Below are 15,303 nucleotides of genomic sequence, written 5' to 3' on the forward strand. Positions count from 1 at the left end.
AAACCATGCTTATAAAGTATTTATATAATTGTTAAAAGAATGGGAAAAGTGATGCCATATTTGATAGAAATGGATCAACGTAGTTTTGTGGCGGGAGGCAAACATTTGACAACATCAACAGAGCACTGGTGATCCAGAAGGAAGAAGAATGCAAGAGAATACCACTATTGTTGGTGGGTATTTTTTAAATTATCACTTGTGACATAGGCAAATTTACATTTATACAAAAGTAATCAAACTGTATTAACAAATTAACGTTAATATTATACGTCACCTATATTGCTCTATATCATATAACCTAAGCAGCATTACATAAATTATTCGATTCCTGCCCCCTTTTTTTAAACAAGAAACATCTTTACTAAACCATCACTTATGACACAAGCAATTATACATTTATACAAATGAAAACAAACTGACCCAATCCTAGTTGCAGGCATTTTACATCACAAACCAACTGAGACACTCCCAGCTGCAAACATTATACATCACTTACAATCTATCCAATAATTTTCAGTGAAATATTACATAGCTCATTTAAGTCTTGCCTTCTTTTAAAACCCTGTATGTATTGTTCCCACAATTCCCATTCTTTGTATGTAGTTTGCTCCTACCCTTTTCTAAAGATTTCAATCCCAGTCATTTTATCTCCGTTACTATATTCACTACTTCTAATATAGGCAGCCATCATAATTAGACACAGCAAGGCCTTACCATGTCTAGGTAATGCCAATTCTGTATTACAGCTCAGAAAAATAATCTTCCCCCATCCCACCAATCCACCCACTCCAATAGTGCATCCCACAGTAAAACCTTAAAGTCCGCCAACCCACCGCACTCTCAGAAAATATTTTCCCAAGTACCTCTTTCTTACCAGTCATACCTCCAACAGCTGCAGTCTACCTGAGGAAAAATTCTCTGGAGTCTAAGGGGTATAAAGATATCCATGTAAACATTTCCAAGCAAAAATCCTAAATCTTCTAGATTTTTTTGCATATTTGGGAGGCATATATATATCCTCCCATTGTTTCTTTGTGAATTGCTTATCCATCTCTCTACCCAGTCCTTTCTAACCTCCTCTGATTGATTCTTATAATTACTGTTGGTGGGTCTTCATACAGACAAAGCATTTGACAGAGTAATCTGGGACTTTATGAGCACAGCAATGGAAGCATTTACATTCCCTGATAAAATTATAAGGTTGATTAGGAGACATATGAGGGATCGGAGGTGGACATTAAAGTGGGAGGGTTCCTCTCTGATAATTTTTGCTTGAGAAGAAGAACTAGACAGGGTTGTCCTCTTTCCCCTTTGTTATTTGCATTACATTTAGAACTACTGGCAAAGAATATAAGGGACTCAGAAATTCATGGATATAATTGGTATGGTAGTCAAGAAAAGCTGGCTTTACTTGCAGAGGATATTATTTTATACCCGATAAAAACAGAAAGGCATATTTCAGTGTTGTGGAACATACTGAGACCGTTTCAAATCTTTTTGGAATATAAAATCAATGAAGCTACAACAAAGGCAACAGAGGTAAATTATGTACCCACACACAAATTGGATCAGCAATATCCGTATTTGTGGGGACATGATAAAATGAAGTACTTAATGGTATGGATTAAAAATTATTCTAGTGTGGCAGCTAAGGATATGTGGGAAGTGATTAAAAAAGAAGTTATGTACTCACCATCTGAGTAGGTGTACTTCATTTGTCTTCAACCTTTGGGCTTCGGATCAGACATGGATCCAACATGGCCGCATAGCTAGCATCCGAGCTCTCAGCTCCTCCTCTCTACCCATAATGCCCCCTTGTCTCTCTCCTCCCTTCAGATCGAGTTTGCATAGATAAATGTCATAATCTGAACCAAGGAACATAAAGAATGGCCATGAAAGGTACACTTCTTCAGCACATGGTCAGAACAATAGTAACAAGGCAGGGGGAAGGAGGGGGGATGGTTGAAGACAAATGAAGTACAAGTACTCATATGGAATGTTATGGTGAGTAAATAACTTCTTTAGCTGAAGTATTTGACTATTTGGTCTTCAACCTTTGGGACGGAGTCCCCAGCTACTTAGCACATGGGAGGCTCTCATGGAAGGATATTCCGGAGCACGGCGGAGCCAAAAGAAGTCCTAGCTCTGGAAATTATGTCTAACTTGTAGTGGGAAATGAAGGTATGAGATGAGGACCATGTGGCGGCAGAGCAGATATCATCCAGTGAGACCCTGGACCAGAAAGTCACCGAAGTAGCAATAGACCTGGTAGAATGTGTTTTCACCAGATTCGGCGGAGAGAGCCCTCTTGCTAAATAAGCTCTGGAAATGCATTGGGAAATCCATCTGGCAACTGTGACTTTAGAAACTGGTTTGCCCAAAAAGGCATAAGAAACAAACAACTGGTCAGACTTTCGAAAGGATTTGGTCCTGTCCAAATAGAAGCGTAGTTATTTATGTACATCTAGCAAGTGCAATTTATATTCCCCCTTGTTCTGGAAATGTGGAAAAAAGACTGGCAGGTTGATAGATTGATTTATGTTAGCTTCAGAAGCCACCTTAGGCAAAAAGGATGGATTGGTATGTAAGGAGACTCTATCCTTTTGGAAGATCATATAAGGCACTTTGATAGAAAGAGCTTGGAGTTCTGACACTCTCCTAGCAGAAGTGATGGCTACCAAAAAGGCAGTCTTCCAGGATAAATATTGTAAGTCAATTGTACCTGCAGGTTCAAAGGGGGAGAGACTAGAGCCTGGAGGGCCATAGTAAGGTCCCACTGAGGTGTTGGATCTTTCACCGGAGGGCATAGCAGAAAAGTACCTTTTATAAAGGTCGTGCAGAGCTTGGAAGACGCTAAGGAAGTCACATTGTCACTGATATGGAAATTAGAAATAGCTGCAAGTTGTACTTTTATAGTGGACGAATTAGTGCCCTGTTGGAAAAGATCTGCCAAAGAATCCAGAACAGCTATAGTTGGAGCCGTAAAGGGGTCGAAGGCCCGTTGCGAGGCTCAGATAGAAAAACGCTTCAATTTGCTATGCTAAACTCTTCTGTTGGACAACTTGTGAGCTGCAACCAGAATATCCTTAATGGAGGAAAACAACCTGGGAGTTCTGACAATCATGGGAACTGGAGCAGCCAGGCTGTGAGCTTCAGACTGACCAGATCTGGATGAGGTATCCCCGAGGGATGTGAAATAAGATCCAGAACTGGATCCAGAGTCCAAGGAGGAACTATCGCATGAGACCACAGGGATGGGAACTAGACTTGGCGAGGCCAGAACAGGGCAATGAGGATAATAGTGCTCCCCAGTCTGCGAGCTTTCTGAACAAACTTGGAAATCAAGGGCAAAGGAGGATAGGATAGAGTAGACCGGGTGGCCAAACATGAACCAGAGCGTCTCTATGGGCTTCCCCCTGGGGGGGGTTCAGAACGAAGAACTCACTGTACTTCGCATTGGAAGGAGATGTGAAGAGATCGCAGCAAGGATGACCCCACTTGAGGAAGATTCACTCTGCCACTAAAGGAGTCAGAGACCACTCGTAAGGCAGAAGGATAGACCTGCTGAGCCTGTCCACAAGAATGCTGGACCGACCCGGAATATGCATTGCTACCAGAAAACGACTGGTGGAGTTCGCCCACTCCCACAATCTCATGACTTCGCGACAAAGGGGGTATGATCTGGTTCCCCCATTTGTTGATATGCCAGACTACTGACATTGTCTGTCAGAATGGCAATTGTCCCTAGAGAAAGATGAGCCTGAAGAGCTTGCAATGCTAGAAGCACCGCCCTCATCTCTAGAACGTTGATATGCAAACTGGTCTCGGGTAGGGACCACTTGGACAATCCGTCCCGAGCCATGCCCCCCCCCCAAGCTGGGAGGCATCCGTGGTCATCATGGCTTCGGGCAAGGGTGGAAGAAAGGGATTACCCTTCATAAGATCCGGTGACTGAATCCACCACTGAAGGAAGTCCCTGCATACCAGAGAAATCCGGACCGGGTAAGACAAGGGTAGATCCAGAAGAGACCACTGGACGGCCAGGGTCCATTGAAGAATGCGCATGTGGAGGTGTGCTAAAGGCAATAATTGGATTGTAGCTACCATAGACCCCAAGGCCCCGAGGACTGCTTCCGCCGTCGGAACCTCTGTATGAAGGACCTGTAACAAATGCAGCTTTAGAATGCGTATCCTCTGCGGAGTGAGAAAAACCTGCATCTGTATCACATCCAGCCTTGCTCCAATGAAGTCCAGGCTCTGAACCAGAGTCAGTGCGGATTTGGAAAGATTGATGTTATGCCTAGATGGTTGGCTAAATGCAGAAGAGAGTCCCTGGCATGACACAGCAGATGCTTGGTCGGGGGCAGCAAAGAGCCAGTCATTCAGGTACAGGAAAACGTGGGTACCCTGAAGCCTCAGGTGAGCCGCTACTACTGCCATCACTTTGCTAAACACCCGGAGGCAGTGGTGAGACCAAAGGGGAGGGCTCTGAAATGAAAATGATTGGCTCCTGGCTGGAAGCAGAGGAACCTCAGAGAGCGTCTATCCATTTTGATATGGTAGTAAGCATCTTGGACGTTGATTCAGCACATCCAGTTGTTTGCCTGCAGATAGGGCAGAACAGAAAGGAGAGTGACCATCCAAAATTTCATATTAGTAACTACCAAGTTCAGGGTGGAAAGATCCAGGATGGGTCTTGGGTCCCCCGTCTTCTTTGGCACTAAAAAGAACCTGGAATAGAACCCCAATCCAGACTGGTCTACGGAGACCCTTTGGATGACTCTCCTTCTTAGCAGCTTTTCTATTTCCAAGGCTGCTGCCTCCTTTTGAGCAGGTGGGACATCTGGGAGGTATCTGGGAAGAAGTGGAGGCTGAGTAAAGGGAATGGAATAGCCTCTGGATATGATCTGCAGCACCCAGCGATCATTTGTAACAGACTCCCATGCTGCTGGGTGCAGCAAAAGGCGACCTCGACTGCCTCCAGAGAGGAGCAGTCGGGCAATCCCTCAGGGCTGCTGCCTGGGTCTGTCTAAGACAGGTTCTCGAGACCCAGTATTTTTCAGGTCCCCTATGCCTCTGGGCCAATGCCAATCATAACCCTCTCTGCCTCTGGGGGATGAGTTGTCCTGAGTGTCCAGGGAAAACGTCCAAGACTTCCGGAACCACATCTTCTTTGTCCCTCGCTGATTCCTGGAGAAGGATCTTTGGGGGGGGCAGGTCCCGACGGCAGACAGCGTCTTCCCATCCTTCTCACTCTGGACCAGTGTCCCCTTCATTGACTTCCCAAAAAGGGAAATACCATCATATGAGGCGTTGGTAAAAGACGCCTTGAAGGGGTCAGAAAACTGACACAGCCAGAGCCAGGAATGACATCTGATAGTGATACCTGTAACTGGCCGCCCTAGAGGCTCCCTCCGTAGCATGGGAGAGGAGGTGCATGGATGTATTGGAGATAGCCTTTAGAGTGGCCATGCAGGTGGACAACTTTTTCTTGTTCGCAGCTGACATGGACTCAGGGGTCAATTCTGCGACCTCCTTGACCAGGTCATGCTGCAATAGAGTCAGGTGTGCCATGTAGTTCAGCTCCCTAACAGCAAGGGTCACTGAAGCATACACCCACTTCCCAAAATGGTCCAGCGTACATGACTCGCGGTCATGTGGGTGGACCGTAACGCTTTCCTGGGTGAGCTCTTTCTTGGTGGCTGCTGCCACAACCATAGTATCCACTGGGCACCCTTTAAACCAATGCATTCTGTCTGATGGAGGGCTAAGGACTTTGTTGGGTCATTTCGGGATGGGCTCTACCATGTCCAGTTCCTTCCACACCAGAAATTTTATAAGATCTACCAAGGGATCTGTGGGAGGGGACACCCAGGAAGTAGATGGGCCGGTGCCAAATGCCTCGAGAAACTATGCTTCGTCCGGGGTTGGCTTTTGGGCAGACCCCCCCCTTCTGATGAAGGATTTCCATGATGTCGCCAAATGAAATATCCTCAGGTGGTGGGATCAGGGGGACCCTTCCCCTTCCTCCAAATCAGTGTCTGAAGTGAGGGACTCTGAAGGGAGTCCAAGAGCCTCCTCTTGCACGTTCGTTTGCACGGAGCCTCTTCAGTGGAACTCTCTGGAGAGGACCCGCAAACTTCCTGTTGCTCCCCAACTGGAGCATCTCGGGGCAAAACTGGCACAATGTGTCCCTGAGAGGACAAGATGGTCGGGAACATACCCAATCCAGAGGGGGTCAGGGCTGAATCCGAGGAGGAGATGGTCAAGGGTCTCAAAGGAATCGAGAGGACCCTCTACACCACATCGAATGCAGAAGGGGAATGAACCTCCTTACACAATCCCAATGGAGCCGTACCCCTCCGATCTGACAGGGGAATCGAAGCCAGGACCCAAGATGCCAAGGGAGACACTGCACTCCAACCCACTCGGAGCCGACAGCACCCCCTCGGATCTGATCCCGAGACGACTATGGCTCTGAGAGCTCTGATCTGACATAGTCAGATCCAACCCACTTCAAGGCAACTGCCGGTGTCGAGGAAAGGGGAACTATTGTCGGCACCGACCCCTTGACCCAGAGGGACCTCGGATTCCAGGACTCTGAAACCGCCGGTCAGATCGGAGAAGGAGCGATGGGGAGAGAAAAAAGGTCGCAAGGCACCCCCTTGGGAGGGAGAGGGTGCTGGGCAAGACCACCATCTGAATTTGGGTGCTGATAAACTTCCACATCTTGTCCATAGCCGCTTCACTAAGGCTCCGGGTGGAGCGGGATGAAGACGCCACAGAAGCAGGCTTAGATACACACTGAGGGGTGACAGGCGACCTAACTCTAATTACCTCTGGTTCTGGGGAGAACCTTGGGGAGTGGAGGCAAGGGGAACTAGGCCTGGAAACGGAAGCCATTTTTGGTGGAAGACCGGCCGGTGCAGAGCGGTCAGGGGGACCACTAGAGAGGCCTATCTCTTTTGGCTTTCTCCACTTCCGCAGGCCTCTTGACAGGAGTTTGAGTCACTGAGACCTGGGAATGGGAAGACCTAGAGCTAGAAGAGGCAGGAACAGCCATTCTCAATGTGGGCAAAAGGCCCTTGACAATCAGTTTGCTCATCCTGTCCTGAAGTGCTCTGGGGTTAAACCCAGCACAGATAGGACCGGAGGTATCAAGATGTGCGGCTCCCAGGCACGCCACACCACGCATAGAGTGTGGCCATCAGCCAGAGATAGCTTATGGCCACACTGTGACCAATGCTTGAAACTCAGTTTGGGAGTTTCAGAAATCTCCCAAAGGAGGTCCAAACACACACACACACACACACACACACACACACACACACACACACACACACACACACACACACACACTTAGAACAAAAAGAAAGGAAAGTTTTTTTTTTTTTTTAACCTGGCTGTCGCGGAGAGGAGATGTAAAGAAAAGGAAATGGTAAGATTACAGAAGAAAAATCACTTACAAACCCTCAGAAAATTTGACTACGAAACACTTCACTGCTAAGAGCACGGATCATGCTGCTTACTATATCAGCAGCAAACAAGATCTGAAGGGAGGAAGGAGTCAGGGGGCATTATGAGTAGACGGAAGGAGCTGAGAGCTTGGATCAAAGATGCTATCTGTGCGGTCGTGTCAGATCCAAAGCCCAAAGGTTGAAGACCAAATGAAGTCAACTATTTCAGATGAAAAGATAATACAAAAACTGACCAACTGGAAACTCTGTTACATGGATATGAGTCTACATATAAAAGGTTTTATTTAAACACAGCACCATTTGCTAAAATTATCTGCTGCTGTATGTGAAATGTTACAGTCTTCTCTGACACTACTCTGGAGCACTATAAAACAGGCCAAATTAAAGTACTAAAAGTAACAGCAGTACCAGTAAAGACGCATAAGGAAAACAATTTATCAATCTATAGGAATTTGAACATAAGAAGCACAGCTGATGAAAAGACATATACATTAAAATAAATTTGGATATATTACACAATAACCCTGTTATTAATAGTTCAATAAATCTTAAAAACACTCTTTTAAAGAGTCTCTTGACTTGACATTTTTTATGTCCTTACCGGAATACACCTTGTTTGAATAGATAGGCACTAATGTGACCCCCTTCCAAATATCGTATTTCACATCCTGGCCAGATTTCCTGAAGACTACGCACTCCAGTTCTTGGGACATAGGCATCTTCTTTGGCTTGTACAACAATAATTAGACTAGGGTCAATAGGAACTGTGTAGGCAACAAAAGAACAGAACAATGTATGATGAAACCAAAGTATTTTCAAACACATAATCAAGTAAGCACCAAACCCTTTAACCTTGCTAGCCTACAAAGACACGACAATTGTGCATGTTTGCTTCAATGATCTTAGGAGAACCTGACAATAGTAACTACATGTAAGTAATAGATACAGTAAATCTCAATCATAATGCAAGGAAGTCTGACTCATGACGGAAAGAGACCATCTCAGTCACATTCTCTACTTTATAAACTGCATAATTAGCTGGCATCAGTTATTCACACATCAGCATTACTCTGTCTTTATTTTGCAAGCTAAAACAGGTGACAATAACTATTCACAGACCACAGTTAAAGCAGAAGTTGTACATAGTAAAATAAAATCAAAAACAAGGTTGTACGAGGTGTTCACTGGAATCAGCATTCATAATACCTGAGATTTTAGTTCATGCCAGCTCTGCTGCAAGGTCAGATCTTCAAGCAATGTCCCTGATGTGATGGTACTCCTGTTCTCATGCTTATACCCCTCAGGTAACAGCCACATATATATCCACAAATAAAAGCAGCATTTCCCCATGGGAACTTTAGTTTTACCCCAAAATTCTAACTTACAGTAACCAATACAGTACAAAAACAGTAACAGTACAAGCACACTATTACTACATACATAAATGTTTCTTTACACTATTAGTAAAGCAAAAATAATTTCAAACCCAAATAGCGATGGTATGAGAGTATTTAAGTCTCTTTGTCCCTTAGGGGTCTATAATGCTATGGTGAGTACAGTACATAAATGCTCCATCTTTGGGAACAATCGCTGTTCTATATTTATATCATTTGGGCAGAATCTCAAAGCAGTTTAAAGATGAATCCAGACTCTTGGACATTTAAAACAGGAGCATCTGTAGTACTGCACCAATGACACCCACTATGCTTCTAAAGTGCATAACTAGCCTACAGTATCTTCATAAATAGGTGGACATCTGACTAGATTGCAGCTTCTCACAAGTCTTAAGCTTAATATTCTTAAAATAGGAAGCAGTGGTGGTAAACATTCAAGCAAGCTGCACTCTGGCATTATGACAGTTTTTTTGTTCTATTTGCATACATACAAACATTTCAAGCATGGGCGATAACGCCCTTCTACAGTCTACCAATACAGTTGTACCAAGTGTCTAGGCTGTTCTAAAAATATCTAAACTAGTGCCTACGTTAATGTAATTAGGCAGTCTATTCCACGTACCAGCTACTGTTAGAGAACCAATTACAGAATCTTCTACATAGGTTTTCTGACTATTCTCTACTACTTGATAACCCCAAATATTCCCAGAGGTAGTTGTCCCTAAAATGTCCTATATACATGAATAAGGTCTCCTCTTAAATAACTATATGAGACACTGTGCAAGTTCAGATCTATAAAACTTATAGTTCTATAACTAACCATCAACCAATTGCTTGATATGATTAGAAAAATTCAAAGCTGTATCTATCCATATACCAAAGTCCTTAAATGAATCTACAGTTTCACTGTGTGCTGTATTAAGTATTCACTTTTTGATTTATATCTCCGAAATCTCACATGCTTAGTTTTTGATATATTTATCAGTATATTATTCTCCTTTGCCTAAATGGTCAATTTAGTCAAGTTCAGTTACAGACATGCCTTATGTGTAACACAGAACCAGTTTACCTGATTTTAAGTAATCTGCATTTAGACTGTAGTATACCTCAGATGAAAAAGATAAAGCTGAAAGATTCAATCTAAACAAGTATGGGTCTATGACACAACCGTTTTGGACTCTAACCTCGAATTTCACTTGTCCAATCGCTGTATGATATTTGTCATGTAGCTATCCATCTTAACAGTATATCAATGCCTAGTTGTTCTAATATACTGATCAATGTTCTGTGTATGACCCTATCAAATGCTGAAGTTAAATCTATATAAATTACTTCATAGCACAACTGTTCATTCATAGCTGTTGTTATATTGTTATAGAACACAGTGGCGGCTGGTGACTTCAAATCAAAGGGGGGCTGCAGGAGACAGCTGAATGGGTGGGCCCAATGGGAAGGGAAGGGATGCAGCCAACTAGAAAGGGGAGGAGCTATGCTCAAAACCATAAAAACTGGAACGTTAATTAAATACGCTGCCCTGGGTGTAAAACTGTCATTATGAGAGTCCAATCAAGACAGAATGGAGTGTAGAAGAAAAAAAAAATATTTCAGTGCATTGGCTGCATGACAGCTTACTTAATATCTAGATGGAAACAAAAAGGTTGCAAGGCATAAAAAATAAATGACTTTTTAAATACATTACAGGAATGCCAGTCAAAGTCAAGTATAAGAAAAACAAGCAGCACTCAACTCAAACCACTTATCCTTGCACTGCAGTTCTAATTTTAATTTATATTCAGCTTTATTAAAGTACCAAGTAACATGCTGAAAGTAGCAATCTCTGTGATACCCCCACTTGTAAAAATGTTTCTTATCCAAAAAAGACCTGCTGCCTGACAACAACTATCTACTTGTTTTATGGGGAAAACATGATCAAAGTAAAAAATGAACAGCAAACAAGAAACAAGCTCAAGATAAATTCCTTAAAGGATTATTGCACAGGTTATGTACCACATATGATAGATTGGCATTCTGTTTAGTTTACGGGTAAAGCCTGCAAAGATGACTGCAAGTCTCCAACAAAGGTAATGAGCTTCTTAAAATACTGTAATCTTGTCCTTTATTACATATACTGTCATATGCATTTCAATACCCAAGTCTTATACGTTATCTAGTTATGTAAGTTTTCTCTGCATAGCAACAACAAAAAGGCTTTCAATGTTGGTAATTCTTTAACAGTATGCTTAGTAAAGCTTACTTGCATCTTACAATCTCAGACAAGCTTACCTGATGGTTATGAAAGCATTGCTACTTAAACACAGAGCAACAGGCACTTTCTGAATAATAAGAAGCATAAATCAACAGTACAAAAATATGACAGAAAACTAGAACATTCTGCAAAATCAAGTAAGGACAGATGAAAAGCCACTGTAGTACTTGTCTACCTTGGATGGCGGGATACTCTGCACACTTACACTGCATAACTGCTCCTTGCCATGCTTGGACACATCCAGAGTCGCTACATGGGGGGAGTGGGGTGCAACAAGTATGCCATAATTTGAAATGTCTCTGGCTGACTGTGATGGCCCTGACACATTTGTCATATCTCCCAACCTCAGAGCAAGAAATCTGGACAAGCCATACATAGAAGTGGGACAAAGGCCCAAAAATAAGAATAATATTTAAATATTGCTCTTATAAACTTTCTAATAGAATAGTAGGTCTTGCATTAGTATGAATTTTCTGAAGGGTATGAAATCTGAAACTCAAATGTCTGCCATTATTTTCTAACATCGATCTTTAATGATTTGCCTCTAATTTGCCAGAAAACCACAATTTTTTGAAAAATGGACCAAAAATGTGATGCAAAAATATAAAGTAGCCACACAATACAGCTGGGAACCTGTCAAACAAAGGACACTTTTATAAATATTAGTACTGTTAACTTGAGCAGCTGACAAAATAAACTAATCTACATGCATTTCTGAAATAAAAGTAATCTATAACTCTGATTATTACAGTTATTTATTAATTGTAAATCCTCCACATTTTTTTCCAAAATTGCCATTTTGTGGAGGGATTATTATTAGAGGGAGAGCAACATTTTGAGCCAAAATCAGGGACAGTTGAGAGGTTTGGATATGCCTAATTCTATAAAGCAATTTATTTGCATGTACCTCTCAACCTATTAACACAGGAAATCTGGACAAGGCCAAATATATTGGGGGAACGTACAAACAGTACTAAATATTGCTCTTGTATAAACTTAGTTGATAGAATAACAGGTCTTGCTTTAGCATGCATTTTTCTGAAGGTTATGAAGTCTGAAACTCAATGTCTGTCATCATTTAGTGACTTAATTCCTAAATGATTTGCCAGAAAACCACAAATTTTATGAGGAACAAACTAAAAATAAGAAACAAAAATCTATTTATTCTGTGAAAATCTGGACAGTTGAGGGGTATAGTTCAGCCAGGGCTGTCTTTGAATTTGCTGCCCTACCCCCTCACAAAATCATGGTCGAATGGAGCCTCCCCCTGCAGCCATTCCAATGTCCCATTACTTGGCTATTTCACCCCATTTACCATAAACACTGTAATGTGCATACTGCTTTACTTCTACGATGATTTGGATTTCATTTGAAAGTTTTATTTTGCATTTTACAGCACAAACACTAAGACATTTGCTAAACAATGCAATGTAGTCTCACAATGAAAACAGACTTAGTATTAAAACTTCTCTGCCCTTGAACCAGCATTGAAATCCACATTCAAAGAAAATACATTTGGCTAGTATAAAGATTAACTTTGGTCTGTTTTCAAATGACAGGCCCCTTGCACACAAGACATACATATGTTGTGTGATATACCTTCCTGATTGTATTAAATTATATTCCTTGTATAATACAGTACAGTTGTTAGAGAGCGTTTTTTTAAATTTATTGTTTTTAACATTTTCCAGTAAACAATGAAATAAAATGCATGCACCAATGACGACAAAACTGCACAATTGAGAACATTTCCATCATAAAAGTCTACTCAAACTTCTACAATCCACCAGTATCAGTAAATATGCACAATCTCTGCAGAAGTAAAAGTCATCTATCAAATTCCACATTAAAGAGATCTGTAACTAATGAAGAGGTTGCTGTTTCATCTACAAATAAAGTGCCTGCATCTTCACCAAAGAGGACATTCTCAGTACGGCAGCATCCACCCCCTGTGGGAGCAGAACCCACAGCCTTTTGCATCAAAAGCAAGTACACTACCTGTTGTGCTATTAACAATGCAAGCAGACTTAGCATAAGCAGCACTAAACTTCTCTTCCCCTGCACCTCTCAGCTCCTTGTAAAATCTATTCGACACTCAACTGTATATCTCTCAACTTCGCAGCACACGAAATCTGGAAAAAGCCAAAATTTATTGGGGGGGGGGGGCAAAAGCCCAAAAACCAGGGACACATTTTAAACATTGCTTGTATAATCTTGGAAAGTCGCTAATATAAAATGCTGTGTTACCACCATACATTTCACTGCCAAGTCTTGAACCCAGGACTCTGTGCAAAACAGTCAGAGCAACATACCACTATGCCAAATCAACTGTTTTATGAAAGAGAAGACTGAAACTTAAATGGCTACCATTTAGTGAATTCAATTCTCACCATAGCTGTCAACCTCTTAGCACAAAACACCTGGACAAAGTCAGTAATGGGGGAATACAGCCCTGAAGCATATACATTGAATTCAGTTCTCACCACAGCTCTCAACCTTAGCACAAAACACCTGGACAAAGCCAATAATGGGGGAATACAGTCCCAAAAATAGGGACAAATTTCAATTATTCATCTTATAAACTTAGAGAATTGCTAGAATAAAAGGTTTTGTGCTACTATGTGTTTTCTAAAGAATATGAAGTCTGAAATTCAAATTCCTCTCAATTTTATTTAATAAGAAGTTATGTACTCACCATAACGTTCCATCTGAGTAGGTATCTTCATTTGTCTGCAACCTGTGGGATACGGATCCGATCTCGGATCCGAGCCGGCAACTTCTAACATAGCATATATCCGAGCTCCTAGCTCCTCCCCCTACCCATAATCCCCTGCCTGCCCTAACTGACCTCAGATCAAGTTTGCCCATATCACAACAGATAATAGGTGTCCCAACGGGAACATATGTGACAACACAAGAGAGATCCAATAGGTCAGGGGGAAGGAGGGGGGAATGGTTGCAGACAAATGAAGATACCTACTCAGATGGAACGTTATGGTGAGTACATAACTTCTTAATCTGAAGTAGGAACTTCATTTGTCAGCAACCTGTGGGACAGAGTCCCCAGCTACCTAAGCCTTGGGTGGCCTTCATGGAAGGATATTCCGGAGCACCGCAGAGCCAAAGGACGCTCTACCTCGGGAAATAACATCTATTTTATAATGGCTGATAAAGGTGTGAGATGAAGCCCAAGTGGCTGCGGAACAAATGTCATCCAGTGGAACCCTAGCCTGAAAAGCTGCAGAAGTGGCAACAGCCCTTGTAGAATGAGCCCGGACTCTTTGAGGAGCAGGCCTTCCCGAACTTTGATAAGCTAACAGAATACAACTCGAAATCCATCTGGAGAGAGAAACTTTCGAAACTGATTTTCCAAAATTATTTTTGGCAAAGGAGATAAACAACTGATCGGATTGTCTATGACCAGCAGTTCTGTGAATATAAAAACGTAATTGTCTGTGTACGTCCAAAGAATGAAGCTTGTACTCTCCTTTGTTATGAAAGTTGGGGAAAAACACTGGGAGATTGATGGATTGATTGATGTTCGCTTCTGAAGATATCTTAGGTAGAAAGGACGGATTGATTCTGAGGTAAACCCTATCTGGGTGGAAAACCAAATATGGTGGTTTGACAAAGGGCTTGTAATTCGATACCCTTTTGGCTGATGTTATGGCCACCAAAAGGCTGTCTTCCAGGAGAGGTATTTAAGATCAACCGTGGCAGCCGGTTCGAATGGAGGACCAGTCAGGGACTGCAAGACTAAGGATAAATCCCATGGGGGTACCACCTCTTTAACTGGAGGTCTAAGGAGAAAGGTGCCCTTAAGGAAGGTCTTGCACAGTTTGGAAGTCATAATAGGGCCAGACTCTTGTCCTACATGATAGTATGAGATTGCTGCTAACTGTACCTTGACTGTGGAAGAACTAGCCCCTGGTGAAAGAGAGAGGTTAGGAATTCTAAAATCGATGATATTGGGGCTGTAAACGGGTCTAAACGACGGTGTTTTGCCCAAATGGAGAAACGTTTCCACTTACTCCGATAAACCTTCCTGGTGGAAGGCTTATGAGCTGCTACAAGAATGGCTTTAACCGGTGATGAGATCCCGGGAGTCCTTATGAGAAGTGGAACTGGAGCAACCAAGCCGTCAGCTTGAGGTTGACCAGATTTG

General features: G+C 42.5%; 1 protein-coding gene across 1 annotated transcript in view; it reads right to left on the bottom strand.

The window, feature by feature from the left end:
• Nucleotides 1–15,303, bottom strand: part of ABHD18 (abhydrolase domain containing 18) — a gene marked incomplete in the record, with an annotated part of 695,491 nt that overhangs the window by 23,754 nt on the left and 656,434 nt on the right. The window contains 1 exon segment of the mRNA XM_044061749.1: nt 8,080–8,242. Coding sequence (XP_043917684.1) covers nt 8,080–8,242 — 163 coding nt within the window.

The sequence above is a fragment of the Protopterus annectens genome, chromosome 2.part0 (assembly GCF_019279795.1).
Source record: "Protopterus annectens isolate FY-2018-M chromosome 2.part0, PAN1.0, whole genome shotgun sequence".
In the NCBI taxonomy this organism is placed as follows: Eukaryota; Metazoa; Chordata; order Ceratodontiformes; family Protopteridae; genus Protopterus; species Protopterus annectens.